The sequence below is a fragment of the Diaphorina citri genome, unplaced genomic scaffold (assembly GCF_000475195.1).
Source record: "Diaphorina citri unplaced genomic scaffold, Diaci psyllid genome assembly version 1.1 scaffold1006, whole genome shotgun sequence".
In the NCBI taxonomy this organism is placed as follows: domain Eukaryota; kingdom Metazoa; phylum Arthropoda; class Insecta; order Hemiptera; family Psyllidae; genus Diaphorina; species Diaphorina citri.
This window is the reverse complement of record NW_007378437.1, coordinates 40832-56561: the sequence shown is the minus strand read 5'-3', so window position 1 is coordinate 56561 and position 15730 is coordinate 40832. Positions and strand designations below refer to the sequence as shown.

General features: G+C 36.4%; 1 protein-coding gene across 1 annotated transcript in view; it reads right to left on the bottom strand.

Moving 5' to 3' along the window:
* Positions 1 to 11123: 11123 nt before the first annotated feature.
* The window catches only part of LOC103513664 (putative polypeptide N-acetylgalactosaminyltransferase 9), a 22025-nt gene continuing 17418 nt past the window's right edge, over positions 11124 to 15730 (bottom strand). Inside the window, exon 5 of the mRNA XM_008478509.3 lies at positions 11124 to 11137. Within this exon, the coding sequence (XP_008476731.3) occupies positions 11124 to 11137 (14 nt within the window). The remainder of the gene's footprint in view (positions 11138 to 15730) is intronic.

The following is a 15730-nucleotide window of genomic DNA, read 5'->3' as shown; positions in this document are numbered from 1 at the left end:
TGCCCAATGGAAGTAGTCTAAAGTAAAGTACAAAATCAAATCTATTGGCAAAACCGTACATTTAAGATTCTAGGAATAAATGCGAAGAACGGTCCTAGGTAGAGTATACCTCTACAAGTTATGTTGCACACCTATCTCTTCTTTACAAGTTCAACATTATTACGAGTTGAAAACTAGGTAGAAGAAAATTTACTCCACAAGACACATGTTGCAAATGCAAGCAAATACGAAAGTTAATAACCACACTTGCAAATTATAAAAAAAACTCGAGAACAAAATGCTCATTTCAGTAACACAAATAAGTTTGCCAGTTTTCGTCTGTATGTGTGTGAGAAAAGTTTGGTGTTTTCCCAGGAGCATAATTAGATAAAGCTCTTGGCGCACTAAAACACACAGCTCCGGAACTTTCAACTTTATTACAGGCAATAATGTGAAATAATTATTTAATGATCTTCTCCCCTAAAAGAAAAGTGTACATTTTTTCTACTGACGATGAGATGACGAGAGAATCTAGAGAAAATTAAGGTTGAGACAAAAAATTGGAGCTCGGAAAAGCTGGAAACCCATTGAAAAATTGGGTTTCAGACTTTCAGATAAAGAAAAGAGGAATTGGGAAGTAGGCGAAGTATCTAACCTAAATGATAATAGAAATGTAGATATGGACCTACTCAACATAATTATGAACACCGTAAAATCCCGATAAATAGCCTTCTTGAACGATAGTTGGAAATCAAATCGGAAAAAATACTGTCCTAGTAGGTACTAACATACTAGAAAAGTTATCACACGCTTCCTTTAAGCACTGAACGCACTTGGTCCAATTAAATTGATCTCGAAAACTCAATAAGAAAACAATTTGTGTTTTTTCTCCTAAAATCTGATAAACCTACGTGAGTGATATGGACCTACTCAACATAATTATGAACACCGTAAAATCCTGAAAAAATAGTCTTCTTGAACGATAGTTGGAAATCAAATCGAAAAAAATACTGTCCTAGTAGGTACTAACATACTAGAAAAAATATCACACGCTTCCTTTAAGCACCGAACGCACTTGGTTCAATTAAATTGATCTCGAGAACTCAATAGGAAAACAATTCGTATTTTTTCTCTTAAAATTTGACACGCTACGTGAGTGTGTAACAGTGTATTGTGTGTAAGAATAAAATCCTATATCCTTATTATATTCATGGAGGAAGGTGAAGAAGAAGGAAAGATAAAGAAGAAAAAGGAGGAGGAGGAGGAGGGGGAGAAGGAGAAGAAAGAAGAAGTAAAAGAGTGTGTATTGTGTGTAAGAATAAAATCCTATATCCTTATTATATTCATGGAGGAAGGTGAAGAAGAAGGAAAGATAAAGAAGAAAAAGAGAAGAAGGTGAAAGGAAAAAGAAGACGAGAAATCCAATTCATACCGTTCTCCTTAAGCTCCTTATGAAGTTTACAGCGCCGAAATTTTCCAACTTCAATTTTCATAATTCAGCCTCAATTGAGAGAAAAATCTAATGAAAATTCTCACCGTTTTCTGTCTACTTGCTGGGATTGGATGAGAGTTTTCCTCAGTCTCCTAGGTCGCGGGTTCGAATCCAGCTCAGGGCGAACTTTATCCTAAACAGATATACAGTACCTAGTTCTCGGAATGGCTGGCTTTTCCCTATTCTGTCTTCCTTCTCCCTTCGCTTTCGGAATGATAATACCTAAGACCTCAGCAATTACAGTTCCCTCAAAAAAGTAATTTCCATTATTTATTTTCTGACGGGCACTCGACATTAATGTATGTCCTAGGGCCCGACACTAAACATACAAATAACAAGTAAACAACAGATGAAACTACAAATAATTCAACAAAAACTACAAAGAAATCGACAGAGAAACAGTGACAAACGAGAAACGTACACAAACGGTGACGAATTCTTTTGACGGAGAAAAAAAGATTAAGAAAAAACAAAAAAGCTATGCATACAAATGAGACCCTGGATTCCTTTTTACTTTCCTTATCTTATATACTATAAGAACTATTTATTTTTTTTTTTTAGCAAACCAACTCTTATCTCCATGGGAGCAAACTTAAGCCTAATGTTACTAAGAGAGACCTTACCTCTCATATCATTTGTCAAAATCTCAGCTCAATTAGGTGTAGCCTCGAAATTTTTACCCACAAATGCTTATCTCCCATACAGATACAGCACCATACCGGAAGTATACACTAGCAGAAGGAAATTCGGGTGTAATTTTAGATGGAAATGTCGCTCTTCCCCTCCCAAATGTAAGATAAGACAGTCAAGGAGTTATAAGCTGATAAGAGATAAACTTTCACATTTAACCCTGACTGGACAAAAGAAAGGAGATTTTCTCTCGATTCTGCGTGTGAAAATTCAAACAGTGGATTCCACCAGTATTTTTTCAGCTCCTAGAAGGCCTGTTAAGCTAAGTAAGTTACATTTGATCTGTATGAGAAGAAGATATCTAAGCAAGGGAGAAAAGGGAAGAGGGATGATGGTAAAAAGAGTTAAAACGGAGAGGATTTTGAGGGAAGATAGAAGGGGAAGAAAGAGTGGGGAGAGAGAAGTAGAACAACTTTTTCTATTATTTTCGCTAGAGTAAATAGTAAGCAGGATAGATAAAAGATAAAGGCTGAATAAAGAAGAAGATATCTAGGTAAGGGAGAAAAGGGAAGAGGGATGACGGTAATAAGAGTTTGAGGGAAGATAGAAAGGGAAGAAAGAGTGGGGAGAGAGAAGTAGAACAACTTTTTCTATTATTTTCGCCATTTTAAATTTAAACGTTCTTTTTAAGAAGAAGATATCTAGGTAAGGGAGAAAAGGGAAGAGGGATGATGGTAAAAAGAGTTAAAACGGAGAGGATTTTGAGGGAAGATAGAATGGGAAGAAAGAGTGGGGAGAGAGAAGTAGAACAACTTTTTCTATTATTTTCGCCATTTTAAATTTTAAACGTTCTTTTTGAAGGGTACTTTAAAGGTATTTCTTCTAATTCTAAATTAGGCTTTGAGTTTATTCATTAACCTAGAGTGGTTTAATGGTTAGGTCTACTAATCTATGAACTGTAGGCGAATCTGTGTTGAAACTTTCGATAGCTTTTAATAGAAACGTACACATTTAGCTGTGCTAAAAATAACATGTTTTCTTCTAATTCTAAATTAGGCTTTGAGTTTATTCATTAACCTAGAGTGGTTTAATGGTTAGGTCTACTAATCTATGAACTGTAGGCAAATCTGTGTTGAAACTTTCGATAGCTTTTAATAGAAACGTACACATTTAGCTGTGCTAAAAATAACATGACGAAGTTTCTCTCCAACTATCACAGTCACAGCTATTATTACGTTTTCAACCCGTTCACATTAGAGTGTGTAAAAAAAAAAAAAAAAAAAAAAAAAAAAAAAAAAAAACATACCTATGTAAGCCCCTAAAAAAATAAAAGCACCAAAAAGCAATTGAGCTTAAAACTAGCTACATTATCCATTTTTATGCCTTGTTTGGAAAAAAAAATGCCTCCATAAAACCATAACTGGGCAAGACAATAGAAAAAGAGAATATTGTTGTGTAATAAAATGAAATGTATATTTTTTACAGAAAGCGAGTTTACCTGGATTTACGTAGACCTAGGAATGAATATTTTACTGGATCTGGACACTGGATCATTCAGGGGACCCGGAATGTCAGAATGGTTATAAAAGAAAAAAATAGAAGAAGAAAAAGAAGAAGAAGAAGAAGAAGAAGGAGGAGGAGGAGGAGAAAGAAGAACATAAAAACAATGGAAATACGGGGGTTGTACAGAAAATGTAATAGTGAAAATAAAAACAATTATATTAACTAGAGAACCATAATGTTTTAACTTCAGGACTCATAATGTTTAACCAGAGAAAGTAGACAATAAAATGAAAATCTGTCCCAAGAGATAAAAATTCAACTTACGTCTTTCTCTATGTAGGGATGCGAAATCTACAGTGTGACTCAAAAGCGCGAACAACCTACTAGGTAGAGTTAAAGCGCTTTTCGGGGGGAAAAAACCATCAACCACCAACATTGAATTTAAAAATGTCCGACAGATAGCTAAAGTGAAGCAACGTTGTGTGCGGTTGGCACCCGGACGGGTGACCGTCTGACGTATAACGTACTGATGGGTATTAGGGGGTGTCATTTAACCTTGTGCCATTTTAGGACTTGGTTGAGATTTCTGGGAGTATTGAAGCCAGATTTATCCTTCATAATCAGAAGAAGAAGAAGATATAAAAATTCAACTTACGTCTTTCTCTATGTAGGGATGCGAAATCTACAGGGTGACTCAAAAGCGCGAACAACCTACTAGGTAGAGTTAAAGCGCTTTTCGGGGGAAAAAACCATCAACCACCAACATTGAATGTAAAAGTGTCCGACAGATGGCTAAAGTGAAGCAACGTTGTGTGCGGTTGGCACCCGGACGGGTCACCGTCTGACGTATAACGTACTGCTGGGAATTGGGGGGGTGTCATTAACCTTGTGCCATTTTAGGACTTGGTTGAGATTTCTAGGAGTATTGAAACCAGATTATCCTTCATAATCAGAAGAAGAAGATGAAAGAGAAAAAGAAGAAGAGGAAAACTCAAATGCACCCAATTTTTCGAAAATCTGAGGAACAGTTCACTGTTTTCCTACTGTATTGCCCTGACCACATTACCTAAGACCACCCTGTATATTTGTATGAAATAAGAACTGTTGGAAATAGGAAGGAAAAAGAAAATGAAAAGACTTTCTTTTCTTCTTGTTTTCTCTATAGGTGCCTTTTCCTATTGTATAAAAATTCAACTTACGTCTTTCTCTATGTAGGGATGCGAAATCTACAGGGTGACTCAAAAGCGCGAACAACCTACTAGGTAGAGTTTAAGCGCCTTTCGGGGGGAAAAACCATCAACCACCAACATTGAATGTAAAAGTGTCCGACAGATCGCTAAAGTAAAGCAACGTTGTGTGCGGTTGGCACCCGGACGGGTGACCGTCTGACGTATAACGTACTGCTGGGAATTAGGGGGTGTGATTAACCTTGTGCCATTTTAGGACTTGGTTGAGATTTCTGATGGGAGTATTGAAGCCAGATTTATCCTTCATAATCAGAAGAAGAAGAAGAAGATGAAAGAGAAAAAGAAGAAGAGGAAAACTCAAATGCACCCGATTTTTCGAAAATCTGAGGAACAGTTCACTGTTTTCCTATACTGTATTGCCCTGACTACATTACCTAAGACCACCCTGTATATTTGTATGAAATAAGAACTGTCGGAAATAGGAAGGAAAAAGAAAATGAAAAGACTTTCTTTTCTTCTTGTTTCCTCTATAGGTGCCTTTTCCTATTGTAATAAAATTTACAACTTTTTATATAAGATAATGTGTAGTCCTGTGCATTGTGAAGCCCAATACAAGAGGTTTTCCAGAAGAAAGGACGAGAAAAATCAGCTCAAAAACTTTTTGTAAATCCGTACTCTGTTGTGTTGGCTTAAGGTTGTGACCGTAAATTGAAGTGAATAATTGAAATTCAAACCAATCATTTCGGGTTAGACTTAGAAAAAATGACTTTTTTTATTTATTATTATTATTATTTTTTTAGCAAACCAACTCTTATCTCTATGGGAGCAAAACTTAAGCCTAATGTTACTGAGAGGGACCTTACCTCTCATATCATTTGTCAAAATCTCAGCTCATTTAGGTGTAGCCTCGAAATGTTTACCCACAAATGCTTATCTCCCATACAGCACCATACCGGAAGCATACATTAGCAGAAGGAAATTCGGGTGTAATTTTAGATGGAAATGTCGCTTTTCCCGTCCCAAATGTAAGATAAGACAGTCAAGGAGTTATAAGCTGATAAGAGATAAACTTTCAGATTTAACCCTGACTGGACAAAAGAAAGGAGATTTTCTCTCGATTTTGCGTGTGAAAATTCAAACAGTGGATTCCACCAGTATTTGTTCAGCTCCTAGAAGGCCTGTTAAGCTAAGTAAGTTATATTTGATCTGTATAGGCTTAACAAGGCTGTTAAGGGCTAAAAAGTAGGTTGGTAAAACCCACGCAAAGACTATTGTTTTTGATGTGCAGTTAAAAATCATATTTATTTTCAAAATTCACCATCATTTCATGCCCTCCCAAATGTAAGATAAGACAGTCAAGGAGTTATAAGCTGATAAGAGATAAACTTTCAGATTTAACCCTGACTGGACAAAAGAAACAAGATTTTCTCTCGATTCTGCGTGTGAAAATTCAAACAGTGGATTCCACCAACATTTTTTCAGCTCCTAGAAGGCCTGTTAAGCTAAGTAAGTTACATTTGATCTGTATGGGCTTAACAAGGCTGTTAGGGGTTAAAAACTAGGTTGGTAAAACCCACGCAAAGACTATTGTTTTTGATGTGCAGTTAAAAAATCATATTTATTTTCAAAATTATTGACAATTAATAATATTGACAATAGGTTATGTATAAATCCAAACCATATGGTGATAGGTACTATTAAAGAAGATGAATTAATCAAGCAAGACAAATCATACAATCATGAGTATTCAAAAAATATTGACAATGTTTTGTTACATGGGCTAAAACATGATGCCGTTTATTTCATTCCTTAATTCCCAGCCGTTTCTGAGATATAAGCGTGGTTCGCAAATCACGAACCACCCTGTATAAATAATGGCATGACTTCATCTTTGGCAAAGGTACACACAGAAATAGAAAACCCAGGAGATTGGTACTGGTGTAAACGGCCCTTTATTATTATTATTTTATTATTATTATTATTATTATTATTTTTTTTTTCAGTAGGAACTGCTGAAGAACGACATTCAGAAGGAACAGTAGGAGATGCACAACTTTCCTTTCTATAGGATAAGGAAAGTAAAAAGGGACAAAACCAAGAAAGAAGTGGAACTTTCCACTTCACAGTTCATATCGAAAGGTTAGTTTCCCACTAACACACTCAACCCCCCCCCCTAACCATAAAGTGTGTTCTGCCGCTCTAAGCTTGGCATAGGTCCAACTATCTCACACTCTCATTGCGAAGCACGGACTTCACCACATATACAGACTGTTTTAAAAGTTCGGTAGGTAGGTACACTAGAACTAAAAAGTCTTTCATCTCGTAAAAAAAAGAAAAAAAAAACGAAACAAGACAAAAACAAACAAACAAACTAGATTCAATTGCAACATAACTTACGATAAATAAAATTTAGGTCTAATTTTATTGGACAAAAAGTACCATGTAATCATGTAAACTATGACACAAACCAGTCCTTACGCGTATACCTACATTATTCGAGGGGTACAATTTTATGCTGAATTCTGACTATCACTGAACTTTCGAGCTATAACTTACGATAAATAAAATTTAGGTCTAATTTTATTGGACAAAAAGTACCATGTAATCATGTAAACTATGACACAAACCAGTCCTTGCGCGTATACCTACATTATTCGAGGGGTACAATTTTATGCTGAGCTCTGACTATCATTGAACGGAACTTTCGAGCTACACTGTAAATGCAGGAGAAAAATCGCGTTTAATTAGTTTCGAAACCCCCTCAAGAGATTTTGCTGGGGAAAACTTCTGTGCTTACTCCCTTTCCGTACGATAATACCCCTTTTCTGTACAATTCTTTAACCTTTCTGTGCGATTCTATCCCCTTTCTGTACAGTTATACCCTCTTTCTGTACGATTTTACATTGTTTCTGTACCATTCTCTCCCGTTCTCCTCCTTCATTTCCTGCTCTCCACCAAGAAAGACCTGCACTACTGTGGGGGTATTAGTCAGTTTGCTGACCATTGCACATACGAGTACTTAGCTATTGCTTGCAAGAAATTAAAAGTACATAGAGAAAAATCGCGTTTAATTAGTTTCGAAACCCCCTCAAGAGATTTTGCTGGGGAAAACTTCTGTGTTTACTCCCTTTCCGTACGATATTACCCCTTTTCTGTACCACTCTTTAACCTTTCTGTACGATTCTATCCCCTTTGCTGTACGATTCTACCCCATTTTTGTACGATTTTACTTTTTTTTTGTACGATTCTCTCCCGTTCTCCTCCATCATTTCCTCCTCACCACCAAGAAAGACCTGCACCACTGTGGGGGTATTAGTCAGTTTGCTGACCATTGCACATACTCAGCTATTGCTTGCAAGAAATTAAAAGTACATATACCTAGCTAGTTATTTTTGTACAACTTTCTTGTTATTTACAAGTTGTAAGAGAGGTAAAGATTTATGGCCGGGTCCACAAGTGAGTATAAAGTCCTTTTAAGTTTAACTTTTGGATTAGGCAATTTAATTGATCAGATTGCTTAATCCAAAAGTTCAACCTAAACCAAGTTTAAACTCACTTTGAGGTCCCGGCCATTAGGCTTCACTCTTTTTTACTTTCTATTTTTCTTCTCTCTCCCCCACATACATGCCTACGTATAATAGGTATGTATTTCCGTCTCTTTCTCTCACAACCTTTTGTCACGAGTAATAAGTACGTGTCCAGCGAATTAAGACATTCTTATGAATGTGAGAGAGGGAGATAGAGAGAGAAGTGAGAGAGGAAAGAAAAAGAGATAGAGAGAGAACGAGACGAAGAGAGAGAGAGAGGAAAGATTAGGGAGGTAGAGGTTGAGAGAAGTTAGGGAACTGTGTGTGAGCATACATACCTACGTATAATAGGTATGTATTTCCGTCTCTTTCTCTCACAACCTTTTGTCACGAGTAATAAGTACGTGTCCAGCGAATAAAGACATTCTTATGAATGTGAGAGAGGGAGATAGAGAGAGAAGTGAGAGGGGAAAGGGAAAGAGATAGAGAGAGAACGAGACGAAGGGAGAGAGAGAGGAAGGGGGGAGAGAGAGAGGAAAGATGAGGGAGGTAGAGGATGAGAGAAGTTAGGGAACTGTGTGTGTGTGTGTGAGAGAGAGAGAGAGAAAGGGAAACGGAGGGGGAGAGAGAGAGAGCTCATGAGCCTTGCTATAGAAATATTGCGGAGCTTATTTGCATAAAATATACGTGCCATCAGCAAAGTACACTGACCCTCTTCAGTCTCTCTCTCTCCCCCCTCTCTCTCTCTCCCTCTCTCTTCTCTCTCTCTTTCACTCCCTCTCACTCACTCTCTCTCCTTCCACATTCTTTGTCTTCTCTCAATCTCAATAGGTTGTAATTTCACTTCTACCTTGTTTGTGTCAAAAATGAAAGGACACCGACTTATTTCAGTTCATCCAGGTTTCCTCCGTAACCTGTTTATCCAGGTTTGACTGTACTAATAATATCCTAGGCAAGTATATAAGAAGCGCCGTAGCACTCCGCCCCGCCAAGTCAATGATAAGATAGGGGAGGAGCAGGAGGCATCCTTAGGGTGCACTCAGTGAAGGAATTTAATTGTCGCCAGCACATACTCTATGCTGTCTTCACCGCAATACTTGACCTTATTTTCACATCACACCAAACACAGATAACGTGAAGAAATTCATCCTACAACTTCAAGTGTATACCAACATAGACTTATACGCGGAGAGAAAAACTAGAGTGTCGGAAGCCTAACCGAGTGACTGGGTGCTGGAACTCTAATATGTATTGAACTCCATACACAACCTAATTAATGGGAAGTACCTCAATGATGGGAAGTTCTTCCACCCTAAGTTTCATAAACTTATGGCACCCTATCACTTTTTTTTTCTCAGTGTGGATGCATAATTCAATTGCATATCCTGAAATAATACGAAAGGACCTTTTAGGACTCGTCCTAGCTTTTTCATGGAAAGCTAACATTCCTCAGATGCACGTTGGACCATACATGCCATACAATGTTAGAGACTTATACGCGGAGAGAAAAACTAGAGTGTCGGAAGCCTAACCGAGTGACTGGGTGCTGGAACTCTAATATGTATTGAACTCCATATACAAGTATACAACCTAATTAATGGGAAGTACCTCAATGATGGGAAGTTCTTCCACCCTAAGTTTAATAAACTTATGGCACCCTATCACTTTTTTTTCTTTCTGAGTGTGGATGCATAATTCAATTGCATATCCTGAAATAATACGAAAGGACCTTTTTTTTTAGGACTCGTCCTAGCTTTTTCGTGGAAAGCTAACATTCCTCAGATGCACGTTGGACCATACACGCCATACAATGTTATGTTATAATTTACTATGTTGCATGTTCTCATGACATTGTCATTTGTCATGCGAATCTGAGATTCTCAAAGGAATAAGAGATAGTAGATACTCTTACTGATGTAGTAGAGGCAGTGGTCTGAGATGAAACCCAAATAGAAGAATGTTGTCATGTAAAATCCACTAACAGACAATGTTATGGGGTGGTAAGAAAAGCTGAAGTATTATTAATTATTATAAAACAAATATTGAAATAAGGCATATACGCTTTCTCAAAGTTAACAAACTCTAAGATTGTCCAATTGTCCGCCTCCTTAGGTTTCCAAATAAAAGGTTACCTTTGGGCCCGATTGTGCTTTCGTGGGGCCCCCTTAAGAGGTCTAAGTATATATGGATGAGGTCTACAGTTCACTGAACCCAAGTACCAAACTGTTAATACGAAGATTCTCAAAGGAATAAGAGATAGTAGATACTCTTACTGATGTAGTAGAGGCAGTGGTCTGAGATGAAACCCAAATAGAAGAATGTTATCATGTAACATCCACTAACAGACAATGTTATGGGGTGGTAAGATAAGCTGAAGTATTATTATTTATTATCTCTTGAGGTCTTAAGGGCAAAACAAAAATTGAAATAAGGCATATACGCATTCTCAAAGTTAACAAAGTATAAGATTGTCCAATTGTCCGCCTCCTTAGGTTTCCAAATAAAAGGTTACTTTTGGGCCCGATTGTGCTTTCGTGGGGCCCCCCTTAAGAGGTCTATGTATATCTGGATGAGGTCTACAGTTCACTGAACCCAAGTACCAAACTGTAAATACGGACCCGGAAATAAGATAAATTAGTTTTTCATTGCCATTTATATAATGCTCGTTCTCGGGACGGCTGGCTTTCTCCTATTCTGTCTTTCTTCTCTCTTTTAAGCCGATAAGACCTTAGCTTATAGTTACCTTCACCAAACCTCTTAGACAATGTTATGGGGTGGTAAGATAAGCTGAAGTATTATTAATTATTATCTCTTCAGGTCTTAAGGGCAAAACAAATATTGAAATAAGGTATACCCATTCTCAAAGTTACCTAACTATAAGATTGTCCAATTGTCCGCCTCCTTTTTCCAAATAAAAGGTTACCTTTGGGCCCGATTGTGCTTTCGTGGGGCCCCCCTTAAGAGGTCTAAGTATATATGGATGAGGTCTACAGTTCACTGAACCCGAGTACCAAACTGTTAATACGGACCCGGAAATAAGATAAATTAGTTTTTCATTGCCATTATTTATATAATGCTCGTTCTCGGGACGGCTGGCTTTCTCCTATTCTGTCTTTCTTCTCTCTTTTGGGCCGATAAGACCTTAGCTTACAGTTACCTTCACCAAACCTCTTGAAAAAAGAAAAAAAAAATCTTCATTGCCATCCTGTATAAGTTTCTCCACTCAGATGCATAGCTCTGACAGGCAACATGACTTGTGTTGACTTTCCAGTTTCTAATTTTCATATCCCGAAAGAAAAACCTCCATCACATGAATTAGACGTACGAGTATGTACACAGTCCAAGAGATGTATGGAGCAAAATATTTGACTTCCCTTGTCTGGTCTAACATTACGGTTTTGGTAGACAACTATTCTTTTGTATTTGCTCTTTATGAGGGGCAAAATATTTGACTTCCCTTGTCTGGTCTAACATTACGGTTTTGGTAGACAACTATTCTTTTGTATTTGCTCTTTATGAGAATATTTGACTTCCCTTGTCTGGTCTAACATTACGGTTTTGGTAGACAACTATTCTTTTGTATTTGCTCTTTATGAGGGGAAAAAGATACCAGACATGTCCTCCTTTGCTACTATATGTTCCCTGTGTATATAAAGCATTATAAAGAGCTTGATAGTACATTTTTTTGAGCGTGTATAAAAAAAGTTATGTTGTGATGAAAAAAAGAGAGTCAAATGTTTGTACTTTGAAGTTGAAAAGAAAAATTCTTTGAATCACTCCCCGCTTTTCATTTTTTTAAAAATGTCGCTGCCAGAACAATCTTTACGACGGTTTTCTCTCTCCTCCTTTTCTTCTCCCTCCCTTCTCTCTCTCCCTCCCTTCTCTCTCTCCTTTATCCTTTCCTCTTTTGAATATTCATTTAATTAAAAATAGGTAGGCCATCTTGCTCTTTTTTACGTTTCTTTTGAATATCTTTTCCTGATTATACTCTATGATGTGTTCCTGACAGGTTTTTATTTTTATGGGTAGGTATTATTTCTCCTCGTGAACTGGAATCGTGAATAACTGGAAACTGGAACATGGACACATATTAACACATACATTATGTAATAGGTACCCTGAAATTGTAGTTAGTCAAAGCTATGATACCTAATAATTGTGATTGTTTATTAGATTACAAATTATTAATAATAATACACTCTATTTTTAAACAGAGTGGGTATTAAGTTTTAAGTAAAGAGTTAAATAATTAAATAGGCTAAACTCTTTAAGAAAAAATAAACAATTTTTTCCGCATTTTCCTTTTCCAAAAGAAACTTTTAAGTGTTGTAAATAAATAATGCATTTTGTACTTAACAGTAAGATTACTTGAAATAACCCTTTGAGATTGTCATTATAGGAGCTCGTAAAATTGTCATAACGAGGCTGAGTGCACTCGGATTTTGTAAGCAGTAAACCTAGGTTGTACGAAACATCCTAAATGGATGAACTTCGGTTCTTTATGAAAACTGGTGTTGATTTTGTTTAAAACTCGAAATCAGAACACCCAGAATAAGGAATGATAAGAGCATTCCTTGATCAAACTCTATTTTAAATTTTATTCTTGATTTGTTGTTTGTGCTGTGATAGTAAAATTATGACTATACTTTCTTGTTCTTGCATTGAAAAAGTTACTATCGGATCAAAGATGAGCCCTGTGTAAATGATTTTTCACTTTTGGTTACCACCAATACGATTTATTTTGAAGGTGTAACACCTAGCATCTCCTGCAGAGTCCTGCATCCATACCAGAAAATATCTGAAATTCATTACCATCCAAGTCCATACTTTCTTGTTCTTGCATTGAAAAAGTTACTATCGGATCAAAGATGAGCCCTGTGTAAATGATTTTTCACTTTTGGTTACCACCAAACCGATTTATTTTGAAGGTGTAACACCTAGCATCTCCTGCATCCATACCAGAAAATACCTGAAATTCATCACCGTCCAAGTCCCTCTACGGTAAGGGGTAAATTTTCAGCTTGTTTTCAACGAAATTTAAATGAAAAGTTTTTTGTTTCTTCATTAAATATGAATGGGAGCTTCGTGTAAATAACTCCGAGTAGCGGAATATTTAATAAAGATTTCAAGTTAACAATTCAAACGGTTACAGGACTAATAAATAATTACCATTATTGAAATTTGTTTCCCAAAATAAATTTAATGTTGTTGCTTATTTATGTTTCTAAATAACAACAATTAGGTAGGTACCTACAAGTTTTGTTTTCCAAAATATGAGCAATAAAAAATAACAAAATTAAATTTAAATTAATAAAATAATAATAATAAACAGATGCTTGATGCTTAACCACGGTCATATAAAACTAAACCAGCCTTCGATAGCCTTCGGACCGCAAGCTTTTTTTAAGGTTTTAAATTTAAATCATTCAATGTTTTAAATTTAAATCATTCAACCTATTCTTTAATTTTATTTAAACAATGAAGGATAAAAGTCTTTGGCAGATTCAACAAACTCAAATTGCACGCGGGAGCTGTTTACATGATTTTATTTCTGCCTCGGCAGAAAAACGGGAGACTAAAAATAATGAAATATAACAAAATTTAAAATATTCTCTCTCATAAGACTTCTTTTTTACATACCTAGGTATCCCTTTTAAAAAATGAAAAAAACATAACACCTAACTATCAAAGGACTTTGAGCTTTCATTAAGAAAGTTCGCGTTAATTTCTCAAACCCAACCAGGACATCCTGTAGCCAGGTTTTCTTTTCAGGCAAAAGTATCGCATGCTATCTTTATTGATTAGCACAAACACTATAACTTAGAAGCTTAGGTATTTATTATGTGTACATCTAAGATATGTATTATGTATGTATAAACTCGTATGTCGTATGCTTTGCTCAAGTATACTCATGTGTAGTTTATAATTTCATCCCATATTCAAGTAGCTAGAACTCTCTGTCTATTCGTTTCCTTAGAAAGTGATGGTATTGGTATTACACATAAAGAACGGGGTAGCCAATAATATTCCAAAGTTAGCCCATAAAGGACAAATGGAACAAAGACGGTATGTTTACATTTAGGTAAATTGTGCCATAATGGAGCTACTTTTAACACAGCACAAGTTGAACGTAAAGAACGTAAGGATAGTGAGATAGTTTTACGTCAAAAGATGCTACGCTGTTTATCAAAAGAAGAAGAGGGGAAGAGGAGGAGGAGGAGGAGAGAGAGAGATCGTATGACACATGAGGTGTCACTAAAGAGTTGCATCTCGTCTCTTATCTTTTTCCAAGTTGTGATACTTAGCTAACTTTTTTGCAAGAAGTTTTGGATTCAAGTGAGCTTGGGAGACTTTATAATAAATCATTAAGTTTGAAGAGGAACACTTTGTTCCATACTCAGCAAAAAGAGGGGAGGGGTCTCAGGGATTTGAAGGTGCTCTAGGAATTCAAAACATGGGTTCTCAAAATAACGCACAGGTTAGTAGTAAACTGAACACCATTGCAGACCAAATTGTTTAAAAAAAAGGAAGTAAGTGAGTTGAAAAAAAAAGTTGTAATTTCGATATATCCTGTTGTCATTCAAGGTGCAAACGTGTGCCAAGTTTCAACTCAATCGGCCTAATAGAAGTGGCTCGAAAGTTAGTTACCTACAAGATTTGCAGTTGGACCCATGGACGCAACAGACAGAGATCTCGAGCCATGTGATATTGTATGAATGCCGTGAAACATTCTGATTATGCAATACGCCAAACATGATACACTTAGTGGAGATGCCTCTTTCACATTTCGGGAAAAAGAGATTGACAATAGCTTCAAAATTCTTCCGGAATGAAAAGCTTTTCATAAAATAAAAATGTCATTTTTTTTTATAGCTAACGGTTTTTTAGAAGAGTTTATTAACAAAAATTATGGTTAAATACGAGCGCCATAATTCCACATTTTTTCCATACAAGTGGCCTCGCTTTTTGAGTACTCTTAGCTCATTAATCATATCCAAAACCCTTACCCTGGCCTCCTCTCTACTTATTTCCCTCTGCTTTGTCCCTTGGAAAAATTCCATTAAATTAAATTACTTTTTGAAGCGGTTTCGCATGAACTCATCACTATCAACATATTGTTACGTAATAGTATGAAGCCATATGGTCACTTTTGTTTTCCAGTGAAAATAATGCTGAAGGGGATACACAGACGAATCTATTGATAAAGCAAAGGGAGCTGTGATGGATTATCAATGTATGATATTTTCAAAAATGGGAGAAAGACCAATGGGCTGCTACTTAATGTACCTTGTCTAAAAAACAAGCGAAGCAACAAAATGAGCTACATACCATATAGGGTAAAAATGTCTTTTTTCACTTTTTTCACAAAAACCAACATCTCTCTCTTTTCTTCCTCCTCGTTGATTAGTTTG